General features: G+C 42.4%; 1 protein-coding gene across 1 annotated transcript in view; it reads right to left on the reverse strand.

Annotated features, from left to right (window-relative positions):
• Nucleotides 1-503: 503 nt before the first annotated feature.
• Nucleotides 504-22,334, reverse strand: part of MUC6 (mucin 6, oligomeric mucus/gel-forming) — a gene marked incomplete at its 3' end in the record, with an annotated part of 71,367 nt that continues 49,536 nt past the window's right edge. The window contains exons 19-31 of the mRNA XM_067466468.1: nucleotides 22,140-22,249; nucleotides 20,431-20,582; nucleotides 20,053-20,194; nucleotides 18,728-18,838; nucleotides 18,263-18,448; nucleotides 16,474-16,713; nucleotides 14,976-15,132; nucleotides 14,383-14,529; nucleotides 13,269-13,331; nucleotides 12,010-12,057; nucleotides 9,161-9,205; nucleotides 8,940-9,046; nucleotides 504-548 (exon numbers count right to left, since the gene is read on the reverse strand). Coding sequence (XP_067322569.1) covers nucleotides 504-548; nucleotides 8,940-9,046; nucleotides 9,161-9,205; nucleotides 12,010-12,057; nucleotides 13,269-13,331; nucleotides 14,383-14,529; nucleotides 14,976-15,132; nucleotides 16,474-16,713; nucleotides 18,263-18,448; nucleotides 18,728-18,838; nucleotides 20,053-20,194; nucleotides 20,431-20,582; nucleotides 22,140-22,249 — 1,553 coding nt within the window. The remainder of the gene's footprint in view (nucleotides 549-8,939; nucleotides 9,047-9,160; nucleotides 9,206-12,009; nucleotides 12,058-13,268; nucleotides 13,332-14,382; nucleotides 14,530-14,975; nucleotides 15,133-16,473; nucleotides 16,714-18,262; nucleotides 18,449-18,727; nucleotides 18,839-20,052; nucleotides 20,195-20,430; nucleotides 20,583-22,139; nucleotides 22,250-22,334) is intronic.

Raw genomic sequence — 22,334 nt, forward strand, 5'->3', positions numbered from 1 at the left:
TGGGCCCACTGCATTTCTGAGATTTGGGAGTCTCGGGCCAGTTACGTGAAGGCTGAGGTCCTGTCCGGCTTCCCCATTTGGGAGGAGCTGTCCAGACGGCCCTCCAGGTTTTAGAGGGAGTCCAAGCAGCTTAGAAAACATCATGAGTGGGGAGGGAACGTGTTACCCATCTTGGCGTTTTGAGTCGGTGGGGAAAACATACCTGTCTTGGTGACGGGGTGAGTTGTAGTCAAAGTGGTTGTTGTGGTTGGAGGCGTGGTCGTTTCCGTGGTGGTGGGTGTAGTGGTGGTGGGAGTGGTGGTGCTTAGCGGAGTGGTAGAGGTGACTGTCGGCGTTGGTGTTGGGGGGACGGGTGTGGGTGTCAATGGCATTGGAGTGATAGGCGGAATGTGGGTGATGGGTGATGTTGTGGTGGTTGGGGTGTGCGTGCTTGTTGGAGTAGATTTGGTGGAGGTCGTGGTGGGGGTAGTTGGAGTGGTGGGGTGAGAGGTAGATGTGGTTGAGGGCGAAGTGGTACTGGTGGTGGGTTTTGGTGTTGTGGGCGTGGGGGTGGTCTTTGGCGTGCTGGCCGTGGACGACTCTGTGGACACACTGGTTCTAGTGGTCGTTGAGGGTGATGTGGTTGGTGTTGTTCTGGGTGTCCTAGTGGGAGGTGGCTTTGTTCTGGGGGCTGGAAATTAAAAGAAAGGGAAACAGAGGTGAAGGCTTTGTGATAAGAAGGCAGAAGAAAAGTAAATAGTAAGAAGAATAGTAATAAAAATAATAATGTAAATAACAAGAACAACAATAATAATAAAATGTTATTTACATACTGTCCTATCTCCTCAAAAGGATTCACAGACTTGAACAACAAAGGCAGCAAACATTGAAAGTTAGCAAACGTTCAAAATAGGGACAAATCAGGCAAAGGAGACATCCCTTATGTCAGAGGTCCTTACCTGGCGGGGTCTGTGTCGTGCCGGTGCTGGGCGTTGTTTCTATAAAGGAAGGGGGCAGAGGAAAGGAACTTTAAATACTTGTATGGATGGGAATTAAGAAGAGCCAGGTGTGGGCCCACTGCATTTCTGAGATTTGGGAGTCTCGGGCCAGTTACGTGAAGGCTGAGGTTCCTTCCGGCTTCCCCATTTGGGAGGAGCCGTCCAGACGGCCCTTCAGGTTTTAGAGGGAGTCCAAGCAGCTTAGAAAACATCATGAGTGGGGAAGGCACGTGTTCCCCATCTTGGCGTTTTGAGTCGGTGGGGAAAACATACCTGTCTTGGTGACGGGGTGAGTTGTAGTCGAAGTGGTTGTTGTGGTTGGAGGCGTGGTCGTTTCCGTGGTGGTGGGTGTAGTGGTGGTGGGAGTGGTGGTGCTTAGCGGAGTGGTAGAGGTGACTGTCGGCGTTGGTGTTGGGGGGACGGGTGTGGGTGTCAATGGCATTGGAGTGATAGGCGGAATGTGGGTGATGGGTGATGTTGTGGTGGTTGGGGTGTGCGTGCTTGTTGGAGTAGATTTGGTGGAGGTCGTGGTGGGGGTAGTTGGAGTGGTGGGGTGAGAGGTAGATGTGGTTGAGGGCGAAGTGGTACTGGTGGTGGGTTTGGGTGTTGTGGGCGTGGGGGTGGTCTTTGGCGTGCTGGCCGTGGACGACTCTGTGGACACACTGGTTCTAGTGGTCGTTGAGGGTGATGTGGCTGGTGTTGTTCTGGGTGTCCTAGTGGGAGGTGGCTTTGTTCTGGGGGCTGGAAATTAAAAGAAAGGGAAACAGAGGTGAAGGCTTTGTGATAAGAAGGCAGAAGAAAAGTAAATAGTAATAGTAATACTAATAATAATAATAATAATAATGTAAATAACAACAACAACAATAATAAAATGTTATTTACATACTGTCCTATCTCCTCAAAAGGAGTCACAGACTTGAACAACAAAGGCAGCAAACATTGAAAGTTAGCAAACGTTCAAAATAGGGACAAATCAGGCAAAGGAGACATCCCTTATGTCAGAGGTCCTTACCTGGCGGGGTCTGTGTCGTGCCGGTGCTGGGCGTTGTTTCTATAAAGGAAGGGGGCAGAGGAAAGGAACTTTAAATACTTGTATGGATGGGAATTAAGAAGAGCCAGGTGTGGGCCCACTGCATTTCTGAGATTTGGGAGTCTCGGGCCAGTTACGTGAAGGCTGAGGTCCTGTCCGGCTTCCCCATTTGGGAGGAGCTGTCCAGACGGCCCTCCAGGTTTTAGAGGGAGTCCAAGCAGCTTAGAAAACATCATGAGTGGGGAGGGAACGTGTTACTCATCTTGGCGTTTTGAGTCGGTGGGGAAAACATACCTGTCTTGGTGACGGGGTGAGTTGTAGTCAAAGTGGTTGTTGTGGTTGGAGGCGTGGTCGTTTCCGTGGTGGTGGGTGTAGTGGTGGTGGGAGTGGTGGTGCTTAGCGGAGTGGTAGAGGTGACTGTCGGCGTTGGTGTTGGGGGGACGGGTGTGGGTGTCAATGGCATTGGAGTGATAGGCGGAATGTGGGTGATGGGTGATGTTGTGGTGGTTGGGGTGTGTGTGCTAGTTGGAGAAGATTTGGTGGAGGTCGTGGTGGGGGTAGTTGGAGTGGTGGGGTGAGAGGTAGATGTGGTTGAGGGCGAAGTGGTACTGGTGGTGGGTTTTGGTGTTGTGGGCGTGGGGGTGGTCTTTGGCGTGCTGGCCGTGGACGACTCTGTGGACACAGTGGTTCTAGTGGTCGTTGAGGGTGATGTGGTTGGTGTTGTTCTGGGTGTCCTAGTGGGAGGTGGCTTTGTTCTGGGGGCTGGAAATTAAAAGAAAGGGAAACAGAGGTGAAGGCTTTGTGATAAGAAGGCAGAAGAAAAGTAAATAGTAAGAAGAATAGTAATAAAAATAATAATGTAAATAACAAGAACAACAATAATAATAAAATGTTATTTACATACTGTCCTATCTCCTCAAAAGGAGTCACAGACTTGAACAACAAAGGCAGCAAACATTGAAAGTTAGCAAACGTTCAAAATAGGGACAAATCAGGCAAAGGAGACATCCCTTATGTCAGAGGTCCTTACCTGGCGGGGTCTGTGTCGTGCCGGTGCTGGGCGTTGTTTCTATAAAGGAAGGGGGCAGAGGAAAGGAACTTTAAATACTTGTATGGATGGGAATTAAGAAGAGCCAGGTGTGGGCCCACTGCATTTCTGAGATTTGGGAGTCTCGGGCCATTTACGTGAAGGCTGAGGTTCCTTCCGGCTTCCCCATTTGGGAGGAGCCGTCCAGACGGCCCTCCAGGTTTTAGAGGGAGTCCAAGCAGCTTAGAAAACATCATGAGTGGGGAAGGCACGTGTTCCCCATCTTGGCGTTTTGAGTCGGTGGGGAAAACATACCTGTCTTGGTGACGGGGTGAGTTGTAGTCGAAGTGGTTGTTGTGGTTGGAGGCGTGGTTGTTTCCGTGGTGGTGGGTGTAGTGGTGGTGGGAGTGGTGGTGCTTAGCGGAGTGGTAGAGGTGACTGTCGGCGTTGGTGTTGGGGGGACGGGTGTGGGTGTCAATGGCATTGGAGTGATAGGCGGAATGTGGGTGATGGGTGATGTTGTGGTGGTTGGGGTGTGTGTGCTTGTTGGAGTAGATTTGGTGGAGGTCGTGGTGGGGGTAGTTGGAGTGGTGGGGTGAGAGGTAGATGTGGTTGAGGGCGAAGTGGTACTGGTGGTGGGTTTGGGTGTTGTGGGCGTGGGGGTGGTCTTTGGCGTGCTGGCCGTGGACGACTCTGTGGACACACTGGTTCTAGTGGTCGTTGAGGGTGATGTGGTTGGTGTTGTTCTGGGTGTCCTAGTGGGAGGTGGCTTTGTTCTGGGGGCTGGAAATTAAAAGAAAGGGAAACAGAGGTGAAGGCTTTGTGATAAGAAGGCAGAAGAAAAGTAAATAGTAAGAAGAATAGTAATAAAAATAATAATGTAAATAACAAGAACAACAATAATAATAAAATGTTATTTACATACTGTCCTATCTCCTCAAAAGGAGTCACAGACTTGAACAACAAAGGCAGCAAACATTGAAATTAGCAAACCTTCAAAATAGGGACAAATCAGGCAAAGGAGACATCCCTTATGTCAGAGGTCCTTACCTGGCGGGGTCTGTGTCGTGCCGGTACTGGGCGTTGTTTCTATAAAGGAAGGGGGCAGAGGAAAGGAACTTTAAATACTTGTATGGATGGGAATTAAGACGAGCCAGGTGTGGGCCCACTGCATTTCTGAGATTTGGGAGTCTCGGGCCAGTTACGTGAAGGCTGAGGTCCTGTCCGGCTTCCCCATTTGGGAGGAGCTGTCCAGACGGCCCTCCAGGTTTTAGAGGGAGTCCAAGCAGCTTAGAAAACATCATGAGTGGGGAGGGAACGTGTTACCCATCTTGGCGTTTTGAGTCGGTGGGGAAAACATACCTGTCTTGGTGACGGGGTGAGTTGTAGTCGAAGTCGTTGTTGTGGTTGGAGGCGTGGTCGTTTCCGTGGTGGTGGGTGTAGTGGTGGTGGGAGTGGTGGTGCTTAGCGGAGTGGTAGAGGTGACTGTCGGCGTTGGTGTTGGGGGGACGGGTGTGGGTGTCAATGGCATTGGAGTGATAGGCGGAATGTGGGTGATGGGTGATGTTGTGGTGGTTGGGGTGTGCGTGCTTGTTGGAGTAGATTTGGTGGAGGTCGTGGTGGGGGTAGTTGGAGTGGTGGGGTGAGAGGTAGATGTGGTTGAGGGCGAAGTGGTACTGGTGGTGGGTTTGGGTGTTGTGGGCGTGGGGGTGGTCTTTGGCGTGCTGGCCGTGGACGACTCTGTGGACACACTGGTTCTAGTGGTCGTTGAGGGTGATGTGGCTGGTGTTGTTCTGGGTGTCCTAGTGGGAGGTGGCTTTGTTCTGGGGGCTGGAAATTAAAAGAAAGGGAAACAGAGGTGAAGGCTTTGTGATAAGAAGGCAGAAGAAAAGTAAATAGTAAGAAGAATAGTAATAAAAATAATAATGTAAATAACAACAACAACAATAATAATAAAATGTTATTTACATACTGTCCTATCTCCTCAAAAGGAGTCACAGACTTGAACAACAAAGGCAGCAAACATTGAAAGTTAGCAAACGTTCAAAATAGGGACAAATCAGGCAAAGGAGACATCCTTTATGTCAGAGGTCCTTACCTGGCGGGGTCTGTGTCGTGCCGGTACTGGGCGTTGTTTCTATAAAGGAAGGGGGCAGAGGAAAGGAACTTTAAATACTTGTATGGATGGGAATTAAGACGAGCCAGGTGTGGGCCCACTGCATTTCTGAGATTTGGGAGTCTCGGGCCAGTTACGTGAAGGCTGAGGTCCTGTCCGGCTTCCCCATTTGGGAGGAGCTGTCCAGACGGCCCTCCAGGTTTTAGAGGGAGTCCAAGCAGCTTAGAAAACATCATGAGTGGGGAGGGAACGTGTTACCCATCTTGGCGTTTTGAGTCGGTGGGGAAAACATACCTGTCTTGGTGACGGGGTGAGTTGTAGTCGAAGTCGTTGTTGTGGTTGGAGGCGTGGTCGTTTCCGTGGTGGTGGGTGTAGTGGTGGTGGGAGTGGTGGTGCTTAGCGGAGTGGTAGAGGTGACTGTCGGCGTTGGTGTTGGGGGGACGGGTGTGGGTGTCAATGGCATTGGAGTGATAGGCGGAATGTGGGTGATGGGTGATGTTGTGGTGGTTGGGGTGTGCGTGCTTGTTGGAGTAGATTTGGTGGAGGTCGTGGTGGGGGTAGTTGGAGTGGTGGGGTGAGAGGTAGATGTGGTTGAGGGCGAAGTGGTACTGGTGGTGGGTTTGGGTGTTGTGGGCGTGGGGGTGGTCTTTGGCGTGCTGGCCGTGGACGACTCTGTGGACACAGTGGTTCTAGTGGTCGTTGAGGGTGATGTGGCTGGTGTTGTTCTGGGTGTCCTAGTGGGAGGTGGCTTTGTTCTGGGGGCTGGAAATTAAAAGAAAGGGAAACAGAGGTGAAGGCTTTGTGATAAGAAGGCAGAAGAAAAGTAAATAGTAATAGTAATAATAATAATAATAATAATAATGTAAATAACAACAACAACAATAATAAAATGTTATTTACATACTGTCCTATCTCCTCAAAAGGAGTCACAGACTTGAACAACAAAGGCAGCAAACATTGAAAGTTAGCAAACGTTCAAAATAGGGACAAATCAGGCAAAGGAGACATCCCTTATGTCAGAGGTCCTTACCTGGCGGGGTCTGTGTCGTGCCGGTGCTGGGCGTTGTTTCTATAAAGGAAGGGGGCAGAGGAAAGGAACTTTAAATACTTGTATGGATGGGAATTAAGAAGAGCCAGGTGTGGGCCCACTGCATTTCTGAGATTTGGGAGTCTCGGGCCAGTTACGTGAAGGCTGAGGTCCTGTCCGGCTTCCCCATTTGGGAGGAGCCGTCCAGACGGCCCTCCAGGTTTTAGAGGGAGTCCAAGCAGCTTAGAAAACATCATGAGTGGGGAGGGAACGTGTTACCCATCTTGGCGTTTTGAGTCGATGGGGAAAACATACCTGTCTTGGTGACGGGGTGAGTTGTAGTCAAAGTGGTTGTTGTGGTTGGAGGCGTGGTCGTTTCCGTGGTGGTGGGTGTAGTGGTGGTGGGAGTGGTGGTGCTTAGCGGAGTGGTAGAGGTGACTGTCGGCGTTGGTGTTGGGGGGACGGGTGTGGGTGTCAATGGCATTGGAGTGATAGGCGGAATGTGGGTGATGAGTGATGTTGTGGTGGTTGGGGTGTGCATGCTTGTTGGAGTAGATTTGGTGGAGGTCGTGGTGGGGGTAGTTGGAGTGGTGGGGTGAGAGGTAGATGTGGTTGAGGGCGAAGTGGTACTGGTGGTGGGTTTGGGTGTTGTGGGCGTGGGAGTGGTCTTTGGCGTGCTGGCCGTGGACGACTCTGTGGACACAGTGGGTCTAGTGGTCGTTGAGGATGATGTGGTTGGTGTTGTTCTGGGTGTCCTAGTGGGAGGTGGCTTTGTTCTGGGGGCTGGAAATTAAAAGAAAGGGAAACAGAGGTGAAGGCTTTGTGATAAGAAGGCAGAAGAAAAGTAAATAGTAAGAAGAATAGTAATAAAAATAATAATGTAAATAACAACAACAACAATAATAATAAAATGTTATTTACATACTGTCCTATCTCCTCAAAAGGATTCACAGACTTGAACAACAAAGGCAGCAAACATTGAAAGTTAGCAAACGTTCAAAATAGAGACAAATCAGGCAAAGGAGACATCCCTTATGTCAGAGGTCCTTACCTGGCGGGGTGTGTGTCGTGACGGTGCTGGGCGTTGTTTCTATAAAGGAAGGGGGCAGAGGAAAGGAACATTAATTACTTGTATGGATGGGAATTAAGAAGAGCCAGGTGTGGGCCCACTGCATTTCTGAGATTTGGGAGTCTCGGGCCAGTTACGTGAAAGCTGAGGTCCTGTCCGGCTTCCCCATTTGGGAGGAGCCATCCAGACGGCCCTCCATGTTTTAGAGGGAGTCCAAGCAGCTTAGAAAACATCATGAGTGGGGAAAGAACGTGTTACCCATCTTGGCGTTTTGAGTCGGTGGGAAAAACATACCTGTCTTGGTGACTGGGTGAGTTGTAGTCGAAGTGGTTGTTGTGGTTGGAGGCGTGGTCGTTTCCGTGGTGGTGGGTGTAGTGGTGGTGGGAGTGGTGGTGCTTAGCGGAGTGGTAGAGGTGACTGTTGGCATTGGTGTTGGGGGGACGGGTGTGGGTGTCAATGGCATTGGAGTGATAGGCGGAATGTGGGTGATGGGTGATGTTGTGGTGGTTGGGGTGTGCGTGCTTGTTGGAGTAGATTTGGTGGAGGTCGTGGTGGGGGTAGTTGGAGTGGTGGGGTGAGAGGTAGATGTGGTTGAGGGCGAAGTGGTACTGGTGGTGGGTTTTGGTGTTGTGGGTGTGGGGGTGGTCTTTGGCGTGCTGGCTGTGGACGACTCTGTGGACACACTGGTTCTAGTGGTCGTTGAGGGTGATGTGGTTGGTGTTGTTCTGTGTGTCCTAGTGGGAGGTGGCTTTGTTCTGGGGGCTGGAAATTAAAAGAAAGGGAAACAGAGGTGAAGGCTTTGTGATAAGAAGGCAGAAGAAAAGTAAATAGTAAGAAGAATAGTAATAAAATAATAATGTAAATAACAAGAACAACAATAATAATAAAATGTTATTTACATACTGTCCTATCTCCTCAAAAGGACTCACAGACTTGAACAACAAAGGCAGCAAACATTGAAAGTTAGCAAACGTTCAAAATAGAGACAAATCAGGCAAAGGAGACATCCCTTATGTCAGAGGTCCTTACCTGGCGGGGTGTGTGTCGTGCTGGTGCTGGGCGTTGTTTCTATAAAGGAAGGGGGCAGAGGAAAGGAACATTATATATGGATGGGAATTAAGAAGAGCCAGGTGTGGGCCCACTGCATTTCTGAGATTTGGGAGTCTCGGGCCAGTTACGTGAAAGCTGAGGTCCTGTCCGGCTTCCCCATTTGGGAGAAGCCGTCCAGACGGCCCTCCATGTTTTAGAGGGAGTCCAAGCAGCTTAGAAAACATCATGAGTGGTGAAGGAACGTGTTCCCCGTCTAGGCGTTTCGAGTCGGTGGGGAAAACATACCTGTCTTGGTGACGGGGTGAGTTGTCGTCGAAGTGGTTGGAGGTGTGGTCGTTTCCCTGGTGGTGGGTGTAGTGGTGGTGGGAGTGGTGGTGCTTAGCGGAGTGGTAGAGGTGACTGTCGGCGTTGGTGTTGGGGGGAAGGGTGTGGGTGTCAATGGCATTGGAGTGATAGGTGAAATGTGGGTGATGGGTGATGTTGTGGTGGTTGGGGTGTGCGTGCTTGTTGGAGTAGATTTGGTGGAGGTCGTGGTGGGGGTAGTTGGAGTGGTGGGGTGAGAGGTAGATGTGGTTGAGGGCAAAGTGGTACTGGTGGTGGGTTTGGGTGTTGTGGGCGTGGGGGTGGTCTTTGGTGTGCTGGCCGTGGACGACTCTGTGGACACAGTGTTTCTAGTGGTCGTTGAGTGTGAAGTGGTTGGTGTTGTTCTGGGTGTTGTACTTGGAGGAGGCCGTGTTTTTGGTTCAGGGCCTGGAAAGGAAAAGAAAGGGCAAAGAGCAGTTATTGTTTTGATGTGTGATGGGAGAAATGGAAGTAGAGGAAAATCCGGCCTAAGGGGACTTCCCTTCTGACAGACGTCCTTACCTGGTGCAGTGTGTGTCGAGATTTTGCTTGTGCTGCGTGTTTTTTCTAAATGGAGAAGGACACAGAGGTTAAATTTAGAAAAATATGAGGATGGGAATATAACAGTCCTAGGTCTAAACCCACCGCAATCCAAAGATTTGGTGATCTCATTAGAATTACTTCATTGTCAACTTGCCTGTGTTACAAACTGCCAAAATACATTTTTAGGATAATTTAGGAACGTGCAACAGTTTGTTATGCTAATCATTCAAGTGTGATTATTTACCAGAAGTAGTCACAATGGTTTTTATCTCATGAGATGTAGTGGATGGACCAGTAGTAGTCTCTCTAATGCTGTGCGTAGAGGTCATTGGACCTGTGGTTGTAAGAGTGGTTGAAGTTGTTTCTGTAGTTGGTGTAATACTGGAGGGAGTGATTTTAGATGTGCTTGAAGTAGCTGATTCTGTTGATACAGTAATTCTTGAAGTAGTGGATAGTGAACTGGTTGTTGTTGTTTTCGTTGTGCTTGTGGGATGCTGTGTTTCTGGAGCTGTTCTGGCTGGAAGAAAAGTAGCTCAGTGGGTATCTGGACAGAATTTTGAGAAGGGAAAAGCGAAGATAAGGTTGGCTAATTGAGCCATTTTGTTCATACTTCCTGATTCAATTACTTACGCTGAGATGTTGAAGTTGAGGCTGCAATGGTAGTTTGTGTTGCTGGAATAGAAAATTGCAGAATTAAAAATATTCCCCATGAGAAAGTAAAAAGCCAGTGAAAACTAGGTTCATCATATATCATTTGAGCAATTGAGGAGAAACTTGTAATTTTATTTAACAGAACAATGCTCATCGTTTTTTCAATAGTTTCTAGTCAAGGATTTCAAAGTGGCACTAAAGATGGTGAAGCTATCCGATGCCCCATCCACACTACCATATAATCAAGTATCTGATACCAGATAATTTGCTTTGAACTGGATTATATGATATTGTAGATTCATATAATCTCTTCAAAGCAGATAATCTGGAATCATATACTCGATTATATGGCAGTGTAGATCTAGCATGAGATGCGAAGCACTGAGTGGAAAGAGCAAAACATACCACTCATCATTTTGATGGATATAGTCAGATATTGGAGTGAATATATTAGTTGTTATTTCTGTGTCACTAGGGATAGTAAGTAAATAATTGTGCTAAGAATGGAGATAGGTGTGGTGTTACATTTGACATAGTGAGAAGAGTTGTTGTTATTTTGAAAGGAACCAGTGGGTGTCGTGACAGTTAATATTACAAACAATCCCCACTCTCTGACTAGAGAATGTATCCCTAAATTGAATGCAGTCTAGGAATGAAATATTTAAGCCTTCTTTTCTGGCGGTTTATAAATTCCATTGTGAACTGTAGTCTACTTAGGAAAGAACCTACTTTTCTATTCAGTTCGTGAAGTGAATTATTGGACCAAACAACATTTTTACCACCATGGCAACATCCTATAGAATCCTGGGATTATTTTTTTTTGGCGTGACACTTGACCTCTCTGGTTGAGAATGTTAAGAACCATTCTGAACAGCAAATCCCAACACTCTATATAATGTAGCTATGTCAGCTAAAGTGGAACCCTAGCACTATACTTATGTAGTGTGAAAAGCGCCATGGTATTGAGGGAAGGAAGTAAATGAGAATGAGAGAACATACTCCCCCATTCTCTGCTAAAAGATGGTGTTAGGTGAAACTTTCAGCTAAAGGCTGCCATTTTAGATTCTCCCCCAATCTTAACGGGGCACTACTAATGATCTCTTTATTCAAGAAGGAGAATAAAGGTTATCATATGAAGACACATATCAGTTATGATATGTGCAGCAAGGGTAGTAATTTCCAAAACCTGGGAAAAATAGATTATTTATCAGTAAGGAATTGTTTATACAAAATATGGGCTATAGCCCTATCAGAAAAGTTAGCAAACAAAATAAGAGTAACAAAAATGAAATTAAAAACGTATTTTGCATTACATGGAAACGATACTTTAGTTATTTGTGTCAAAACAATGCCAAATCAAACCACCATATGATCAAGTGACATTTTGGATTAACAACTAGATAAAGCACCATTATTATGACAAGCAATGGTGAAAAATGCAGGTATTTGAGGGAACTGTATTTTAAAATGTATGTATTGGGGGGAGGGATGGGTATGGGTGGATTTGTTTGGAATGAAAGGGGTAACTTGTTGCATTATAGATATTGTATTAATTTTGACAGTCAATAAATTTAATCTTTTTTTTTTTAAAAAAAGTTTGACAGCACTGCTGAGTCCACACAAAGCATTATTTGGCTCATTCATGATTAGGTGCAAAGCAGAAACAGATGCACATAACAAGGTGTGGACACACCGTAAATTATGAATAACTAGTAATGTATCTGTATGACCCATTCATTATTATCGGGCAGTATTGGCAAATGGACACTTTCCTTCACTGTAAAGATTGTGGTTTTGGATCTATATTTTTGCTTCCATTAGCAGAACCATCCCCTACTTTGAGAGTAAAGTATGGAGCAAAATAGAGTTCTACATAATTCTGCCTGTGGGATGGAGGGAGATATCATTGATATAATTCCCAATTTCCCATGCAGATCATTGTGTCCTTTGATATCCTCTGAAGATTTGCAGATCTTCTATGATATTATAAAAGAAGGTGTGTAATGAGGAGGGAAGAATCAGGGGAAAAATATCTTCATTGAGGTTTTTTTTTTTTTACTATATCAAAAGCCTTCTATCAACAGACCTATCCATCACATTCATGTAAGACTAAATTGAGACTACTCACTAAAAGGAATCATGAAATTTTAGCATACATTTGAAAAAATTGTACTCACCTGCTGGTGTCGGTGTCAGTGTTGGTGTGGGTGTTGGTGGCGGAATACCTGAAAAGATAAATATGTGAGAATAATGTGGAATACACACTGTTTTATAATATTAAAGTGGTTCAGGGTTTGGAAGACAAAAGTCTCCACCATTTTCTTTTCTTTATGTGTGTGATTTCATGGCAGGAGACCATAGGAAAATAACATATGCTGTGAATTGCAAAAGTACAGCAAATTGTGGTTAGCCATATAGACAAAAGTTTGTGGTTATATGGTTTCCCTATGCAGAAGAAGAAGAGAGGTCATCAGTGGTGCCCAACTAATTTGTTAGCGGTATTGAGCAGTGTTTAAATAATTTATAACAATATCAGCTTTTCCTTGATGAAAATTTCTTTATATTAACAAATCATATTCTTTGTCTTATCTGTTTTGCAATTCTGTGTTTTTTGTGTGTGTCAGGAGCGACTTGAGAAACTGCAAGTCACTTCTGGTGTGAGAGAATTGGCCATCTGCAAAGACATTGCCTAGGGGACGCCCTGATGTTTGATGTTTTACCATTCTTGTGGAAGGCTTCTCTCATGTCCCTGCATATATTGAAAGCAGATGTTTGTTTACAAAAACATAAGGAAGAATTCTAAGTTCTATACAAATGCAGAAGTGTCCAGCTACTGGAAAATGTTTTTCATAAGCATCAGGATACATTTTCAGTGTTTTTTAAGGACTGTGATTGCTTTTTTTTACTGTATACAGCAGTGTCTTAAAATGTGAGTCTGCAAGATCTGAGAAACAGTATTGATAAATGGGTAATTTGGAAGTCTCCCATTCATGGTATCCCCGAAAGTAGATGTCAGCTTGATGATATTTGATAACAATGACTTAAACCACTATAACAGAGACTACACTTCTTATAGTGAAGCAAATTGTATTGTTTGCTTGATATGATTTCCCAGTATTTTCTCAACATGGGATCTAAAGCACTGTACAATATAAAATTGAATAGATAACATAAATATCCAATTAAATTAAAACAGCAATTTAAACACTAGATGGATGTCAATATGACTCTTCAGTGCCTAAATATTAGGATCAAAATCCATCTTCTGTCTAAAATAAACTATATTGCAAAAGAAAGCTGTAATCATTTGCATTTTATGCACAGTAAGGAAAAAGTGCCAGTAGAATCAGTAAACATATAATTGACTTGGAAATGTATTTTCTTAGTTCTAAAATTATTCCAAGCAAGGTATCTGAAAGTGAACATCTTTGCTTACCACAGGGCACGCAGGATTTTGTCTTAGGATTATAGTATTCATCTCCTGAGCAGTTGTAACAACCTGTGAGTAAAGAAAGAATACATTTATTGTCCAGGAGACATGCAGCAAATATTTTAGGTAGATTTAAGGACCAGAAAAAGATTCAATAAAGCCCACTGTCAATTTGTAAAGACATACTGAAGATCTAATTAAAGATGCATGCTTTCAAGTAGGAGAGTTTAGTCCCATTTTTTCCCTATGAAACATGTAAAAGTTTTAAAAACATCTTGTCCACTTTCACCCAGCTTCCTAGTCGTATTTGGATGGAACATTTTAAATAGTATACGAACCCCATATCAGTAGGAGATATGTATCTGGATATTGCATGCATATGTGGAACTGTAGATAATAGTGAAAGCTATTATTTTCAGTAGGGCAAATGCAGATGTGTTGAGAAGAGGGCATAGCTTGCATGGAAACCGCATATATTGGTTCCATAAATATGGGGGTCATTCAGCATTTTTTTTTTAAAAAAACAACCACTGTAATTTTATTTAATTATTTTGTCTGTGAATTAGTAAGGAAGGCATGGTGGCATCTTCTCGAGACAAAGATTGAATAAAGGGTTTAGGTTGAGCCTTTAATTTCCTGCATTTCAGATCATAGTCTCATGTTCTGTTTGATAGTAGCAGTTGAATCAGAACAAAACATAGCAGGCTTCTGGTTCATAACAAGAGATGTGGGGGGAAATCTGACTAAATGGCCTGTTTTCAACAAAACACCCTGAAGAGAGTTCATTCACTTTGAGGCTTCTCACAATCAGCACAAGAAAGACATAACGGTTATTTTTTTTAATGAGATTTCTGCAATTTGTATTAAAAGCATAGGGGGCCAGGCTACATAAGTAATATATTACATCAAAATAAAACAGAACAAAAAGACAGAGCAGAAATACTCAAGAGAAGAATTGTTAGACAATTTTGAACTGATATTATGTTGACAATGAATAGTTTTAACATGTCACCTGCCAGCAGGGAAAATTATATTTGAAAGACTTCCATGCACAATTCTTTATGGTTGCTTAAACAATTGGCCAATCCAAGTTTGCATTTAAAAAAATAAAGAATGTTACCTTCAATATTGACACCCACTGATGTTGACATGTTTAGACATTTACAGGGCCGATAATGCCAGGTGCAATTTAACTCATTAACGTAGTAATAATAAGTGCCAACCATGCCACTCTTCTTATGGGAGTTGAAGTAGTCACAATAAACAGCTAAGATAGAGGAGAATGTGATTGTTACTATGGATATTACATTTGTAAAAAACAAAACACTAAAACAAAAACACAAAGAAGAAAGTGTGTTGTTGAAACATCTTCATCCTCCATCATCGGATGCATTGGCTGGGGCTACAGAGAAAAAGATCAGCAACATCTAGAATCCATGAAAATCATACTCCTTATCCTTAACAGAAGACAAGTTACCTGTGGTCTAATTGTTCATCACTACAATCTTTTCACCAAAGAGCTCTAATAAGCTTTTGAGACATACAACAGATCTTTAGGGCATAGTTTCAAAATACTACTCTCAAGACATACTAATTCTTTCTCTTTTAGTTTCTGTTACAAGCAAACTTAAAAAGTGTGATCTTGTTCTGCATATTATTATATGAACATATAAAGCTCCTACTATAGCTTTAAAGTGATAATTAGAAACTTACGACAGAAGTCAGGGGTTCTCCAATCAATGCATACACCAACATCTAAACAAGCTTTTGCATACACTGCAATGGCATCACACATGCATTCACAGTCTCCTCCAGTGTCACATCCACATGAATCACGGACACAAGCTTCATAATATGGCATCCGGTATACCTAGAGCAGGGACAGAAGCAATAAACTGGAAGTTATGTGTAAGCAAATATTTATTTTCAAATACAATATGAGACCCACACCCATCTGGTATCTGTGTGGAAAATATATTTCCAAGTTTTGAATGGATATGTGAAGCCATGGATAATAGCAAACTCTATTGAAATAAAAGGCAGCTAGAGTCATATAATCATAGAGTTAGAAGAGGCCACAAGGCAGAGGGTTTTGACTGGATGGTCCTTGTGGTCCCTTCCAACACACAACCAAAGCACACCCTGGCTCAACACCACCATAGAGCAGTGATTCTCAACCTGTGGGTCCCCAGATGTTTTGGCCTTCAACTTCCAAAAATCCCGACAGCTGGTAAATTGGTTGGGATTTCTAGGAGTTGTAGGCCAAAACACCTGGAGACCCACAGGTTGAGAACCATTGCCATAGAGTCATACTGGAGGATCCGGAGAATGTTTACAGATAACATATTTTTCAGTATCAGAACTCAGTCTAAATTGTGTGTTTTCAGTCTCTATATTGAGACTGTATTTTATTGTTGACAGTGTAAGTGCAATATTTTAAATCACAATTTAGCCAAAACAATTTTTGTACATCTGTGATTCCTGCCACCTTCCAATTTTTTAACCATCTACCCTGCTGAAGAGTTTTGGAGATCTCAAAGGCTTGTGTGGCTTTTGAGTTTCTATTGATCACAATACAAATAATGACCATCTGAATTTTTTTCTTCCTGAATTGAAGGACTACAACATGTCTGGATCTTATTGTTAATCTCAACAAAAATAAATCCATTAAATTAACAAAATTTGCACATGTTGATTTATTAGGCTACCATTAATTCAATAGACATCTTCTAGTTGGGACTTTGAATTGGATAGAGGCTGGAGTGGGCAGCCCCATTAGACATAATTATAGGGCATGTTGGGGGTAAGAGATCAGGGGCTCTCGGGACCTCAAAGCAGACTTTGTCACTGTGCTTTCCTCAACCCTGATATCAGCCATTGCACTTTTATGGACTATAGTTTGTCACTCAGATGGACAAGAACATGGTCAGGAAAAACACATTTCCTTCTCAGATGTTTATATATAAATCAAACACTGCAGTACTGAAATTATTAATGCTAACAATATAGTATTCAGTGGTACAGTTAGAATCTATTTTGCTGACCAAAAAGTGTAGCTTTCTATGTGTGCTAAAGTCAACATCTAACAGGTTTTTGATGTTTAAAATAATACAAAGAAACCTGGAGTTTGAAAGGCGATAAAGGGAAAATGATTGTGACTTGTACTAATGGCAAATATTGAAACCAATGAGGGTTTCACTCTCTGCTTTACCTTACTGTGGCAGGCAGCAAATACTTGACTGTTGATAATAGAGCACTTCTTCTCTGCCCAGGCTTTGCGATAAGGATTCCTATTGCATGGGTCAGCCACAAAGAATACATCTCCACACAATGGGTTTTCCTTCCAGGAATTTACAAATTCCAGTTCATTGGATGCCACATATCGAGTTCTGGTTTCAAAATCATCTCGTATATTTCCATTGTAATTGCCACATAGACCACAGAGGTGATCCTAGATTGCATCAAAGTAAATCATGGACATTTTGTTAGCTTTCAAAATTAGGGTTAATAAGGTACACAGCAGTCATCACACTTGAGTGAATGATCCAGAAGAAGCACCTAAGAAGGGGGAAGAAGTGCAAGTCCAGCTCAATCATTCATCCAGAAGTACCATAAATTCAAAAAGTAAAATACTAATCTGCTTCTACACTCCCATTTCTTTGCTAGGAGTAGCCTTTTGGCTTCCTGAAAGTTTGGGTTTTATGCATTCTTCCCCAATAGCTGTGATCTGGAACATATAGGCCAAAGTATTTTTGGTGGGGGGATGTATAGGAGCATTAATGTTCCCATTTGGCAGGGATGGTCTTAATTAATGATCTGCTATTCTGCCTTTTCAGCATGCTCAGGTACAAGCAAACCACTGCAACTTCTCTTAGTTTGTGCATTCTTCCTTATTAATAATGTTTGTAGCCTTGACCACACTCTAATGTTTCTTGGACACATGTGCTTAGATTTTCATCCATGCAATGTATGGATAGAAGCTGGGGGAGAAGAGGGCTGTATAGGTTGTGCTTCCCTCATCCGAAGAGTGAGTTAGCCACCCCAAGTTTTGGTTGTCATTAAGAGGCAGCATACTGTTAGTAATTTAAGTAATTGTGCATGTTGTTTCCAACATATAATAACCCTAAGGCCAAGCAATCACAACATTTTCATTAGCAAGGTTTGTCCAAGGTTTTCCTTTGCCTTTCTCTGAAACTGAAAGAGTGTGGCTTGCCCAAGGGCACCCAGTGTATTTCCATGGCCCTTTGTAGATTATTAGTTTTTTTAGAGAAGGGAAGGAGACAGGTGCGTGCCCAGGAGAGGAGGTGTGGCTAATGGGAAGGGAGCACTAGGGGAAGCAGAAATACAAGCACATGCCTGGAAGAGCAAGTGTGGGGGACAGTGATAGTTACCCCATTTGGAATCCTGACAAAGAAGCAGTGATGTAGGGGAATATTGGATGGATTGGGAGGAGTTATCTGTCAGCCATGTGATCAGTCAAAAGGCCTTATTTTATAAGATATGGGAAGGAGAGAGCTGCAAGTGTGATTTAGTCAGTATGTATGCAGTATGTATCCCGTCCATAAAAGCCATGAATTGTCTACTGGACTTTTGCTTTGTGTGTGATAGGGTCCTAAATGTTCAATTAAAGTTTTAAATCACTGCAGTATGACAGAAAATTTCATTTGGACAACCAAATTCATATTTGCATAATGTTATGCCCACATTTTACCTCAACCCCAGCATAGCAACAATCTTGGGGTTATGGCACTGTTATTACCTTTTCATTTTCACTCATTTGCCCATCAGCAATGAATTGATGAATTTCAACTATTAAATTTTAAATACAATTGTTATTTAATTCTGTTTAATGTTTGTATATTTGTAGGTTTTAAATTGTATTAAAATGCTTTTAATGTAAGCTGCTTTGAGTTTCTTTGTGGAGAGAAAAAGTGGGGTATAAATAAGAATAGGAATAATTTATTAAGAAAAGTGAAGAATTTCTTAGAAAATGACATTACCTTTGCTTCTCTGGAAATCTTGATGAATAAGTTCATGTGTCTGTTCCAGACAAGGATCATATCATATTTGTCAGGTATTGTGATCTCAACAACCAAGTACAGGGCATTTTCTTCTATGAAGAACTCCGTATGGGAATTCCAACCAGACACAGTGTATGTTCTGTCTGCCAAAGTGATAGTCATATTCTGCAAGGAGAACTATGTGTAAGTAAAAAAACCCTATTAAAATGAAATAGAAATAAAAATTATTGCACTGGGCCCTTGGTAGATCCAAGAACACTGTCAGCATGTAGTCATTTTCTCCCCCAAAAGAAATGCAACAAAATGTCTAATTAGCTTTCCAAATGAAACAAAGATAAAGTAGCTATTGTCTTATGTTGAGGGTTGCTTGCTTGCTCACATTCCACTGTGGAACAAGTGAGGAAAACTCAGCACTGCACAGCAAGAACTACATATTGTCCTTACCCCAAGATGAATCTTGATTGCCCTGGAACAGGTGACTCCAGTGTTTCCACAGACAACATTCTCAGTCACTATTTTAAAAGTGTGGGGAGAGCCACCCATGCCACAACCATCCTAAGGAAAGAAGCACAGTCATATAATTATTAGATTGGTCCAGGTAGCAAAGCATCTGTGTGGATTTAAAATGCACAGTAGAAACTCCCAGGCTTTCATCAAACAAAATTGAAGGGTTTTCACCCAAACATAGCATTAAAATGATATTGGCCTTAGAGGATTTGTTTGGAGTGAGGGGGCTAAATGCCAGATTCAGCTATGGTGGCCTTAAGTCATGCAATCCTCCATTTGAAGACATCTTTTTTGATGGCCTGTCACAGTTTTGTAGGGTTAATGCAAATATAAATGAGATAGGCTCTCTAAGCATGCTATAAATAGTTGGAGAGATATTCCTTGAGACAGTTGCCTCAAAGTTTTAGAGATCAGTTGGTTGATATGGGTTATCTTATTTAATGAACTTTGTGGTTCAGCCTGCTGGACCAAATCAATGCAAAGGGGTGGTGCCCTTAAGCTGTGTGTTTCTGTGGCAGTTTGAATACATTTATTATGCCATGCATAATAATGGTTTTCAGGGGAAACAAGAAACCAGAATAGTGTTAAATTCTTAGAGTAAATTTTCTGTGGAGAAGTCATATCATTTTATCCCAAAGAGGTTGCACTGACAAAAAAGTGCAATACATTTTATGAAATGAGAGTAAGAATGGAAAGGATAGTGAATAATCTTTTCATCCTTAATAAAAAGGGAGTTTCCTGACTATCAGAAATTCTTGCAGAGAAAAATTTGAACATGACAAGGCACTTGCCTTGGATACTTCTGTACTTCTGTGCTGAATTTTACCCCCTATGCCTGAAACAATAGGAAGTAGAAGAAATCTGCTCCTAGGAAGTGGAATTACTCCTGTTAAGAGTTATTATGGGGAAAAGGTCTCTCCATTGATGCTTGTTTCCTTGTTTCCACAACACTCCAAAATGTCCAAATTCCAATTGTCACAGGGACAGAAAATGAGGTGAAATTTTCTAAACAGGGGCATAGATTTAGCAAAACAAACATTACAGGGGTGTACTGTTAACCCTTCTCTGTGTTGTCCAAAACTAAAAATGTTTGGCTGGAGTTAAACTTGAAAAATGTACCTGTTCTGACTTGCATAGAAGATCAACTTAAGAACAAACCTAAAGAACCTATTTTGTCCTTAATGTGGGAATTGCTTGTATATTTATTTTAACAACCAGTAGTACATTTGCTGGATTATGATGTACCAATATAATAAGGTTACCATAGCTAAAATGTATTCACAGTTGCCATCAAATACAAATCGCTGTCCATCAAACGTGTTGATATGCCCTTCCCCATAGAGGCTGCATGTTGATGAGCATTTGGTATTTTGGATACATTTCCATTTTCCTCTGGCACAGGTACTAAGAAGGAATAAAAAGACTTGTGAGAAACTTACAAAGTTTACTCTCTTCCTTGAGGTCTTTGAGTGATGACAACTTAATTTCCAGATGTTACATGTTACTATGTTTTGGTACAAATTTAATAGTTGACAATAGTAGTATACATAATTAATTTTGTTTTTTTTCTAGGTTTATTTGGATGGCATACATGCACAGTTTGATCAAGGATACTCAAGGACAGAACCCTGAAGTCTTACCAGGTCTTGCATTCAGTCTGAATTTGCTCTCCTTTTTCATATGAGATGCCACCATATTCGCAAGGGCACTCATCAGGTGGTACACATGTACCATCTAGTTTTTCATATAGTCCAGCATCACAAACACACCCTGACTCACATTTGCTGGGGACCTGGAAAAGAACAACCTATTACTACATGTCAAACGTTTAATACACCTGGCTTTATTGAACAACACAGTACAGTACTTCTAGATCTGTGACAGCCAGGGAAACAAATTGCTCTAAGACAAAGGTGGAAAATGTGCTGTTCCACTGCTAGTTTCATCACTCCTTTTAGTAGATGTGGTGGCTAGGTCTACCACTCAGTACCTGGAGGTTCACACAGTCTTCATTTATTGTTCAAGCTCTTGTGCAATAACTGTAAATATCAAATGTGATGAAGTGCAGATAATTTAGTTTACTTTAGAAAGAACAGAGTTAAACACACTCAATAATGTAGTTGTCCTACAGTTATCACAAGGTACATGTTTTATCAAAGAACCGTAGAGATTCTTTGCTAGGATGATCCCTTTCTTGTGTTTTTGTGAAATTAAAAAGTATATGCGTTTTTCCAAATATAGTTTTAGGACTGAATTATGAGACTCTAGTCTAAAACTTTGTAATAAAATTACATTTAAAAAATACTATTCAGTCAAAGTTTCTTAATTTTCTGGAAGTATAAAGTGCAGTGGCTGTTTGATTCCATTATGCTTCTGGGAAAAAGTATTATTAGTGGAAATATTTCAAAACAGAGTTGTTTAAACATCCTTCCAGCTATATAGGTTCTATTTCTGAATGGATATGTGGCTGGAAGGATATAGATAGTGCTACACTTGAACAGCAGCACAATCCCGTGCATGCCTACTCAAAATAATGACATAATGAATTCAATAAGATTATCTTCCATGTAAATGATCATGAGATTATGTCCTAAATGATCTAAACTTCTGGTCAGAAGAAATAGTTGCACAGAATTTTCTCCTGCATTGGCATTCTACCAGGAGTAGTAATTCCAAGGAAAATACTTGGGGGGGGGGGGGGGAAGTTGCTTGTTTTCATAATTGGGTATTTTGGGTTCCTTGTTTGTTTTGTGGAATCTGTCCCTATACAAACAGTTCATCCACATTTGGGAGAGCACTTGTATGTATGCTTATTTGCATACATGTATGATTAGGATCTGATCATTTCTATTGCATAAGCATTAATGGGATAATAGTTGTGACGTGCAAGTTTAAAAGAAAGATGCATAAAGAGACCTGATGTAAGGCAGTCACCAGTTTGGCATTCTACATATGTATAATTCCTGTTAAGTTTAGTGGGACTTTCCCCTAGAAAAGTGTAGCCTCATCTTTTCATTCACTGAGCTCTAATTGCATGTTGGAGCTAGGGGATGGAAATTACGAAGAAAGAATTCCATTTGCCTGTGATAACCATGTTGCTGCTCCCAAAGTGTGTGTTCTCTAGAGCTGTCCTTTGGCAAAAGTGTGTCTCTCAATATTGTGGAAGATTTTTTGTCAAATAGTGTCACCTTAGGCAGTAAGTTTTGGTATTGTGAAGAGTGAGCAAACAAATTATCCCTAAAGGTAATAGTAAAGGTTTCCCCTTGGCAAAAAATGAATACATTTCATGAATGAAATACAGCAATTGTGTTTGATATCATAGTGATTACTGAAAGTGTATTGATCTCACACATTGAATTCCAGTAGCCAGCATCTGGCAGGTTGGCGCACAGGCAGCTCCGTACTTGCTTCCTGAGTTGGAGGAACATGAAATGTATTTTTTGGGAGGCCTGCACTTTTCTAAAGAAAAAAAAAAGATACACAAGTGTGAAGTGATATCTTTGCAACATGAGAGGAAGCAAAGATACTCTGGAAAAAATGCAAC

This window comes from Anolis sagrei, chromosome 1, assembly GCF_037176765.1.
Source record: "Anolis sagrei isolate rAnoSag1 chromosome 1, rAnoSag1.mat, whole genome shotgun sequence".
NCBI classification, from domain to species: Eukaryota; Metazoa; Chordata; class Lepidosauria; order Squamata; family Dactyloidae; genus Anolis; species Anolis sagrei.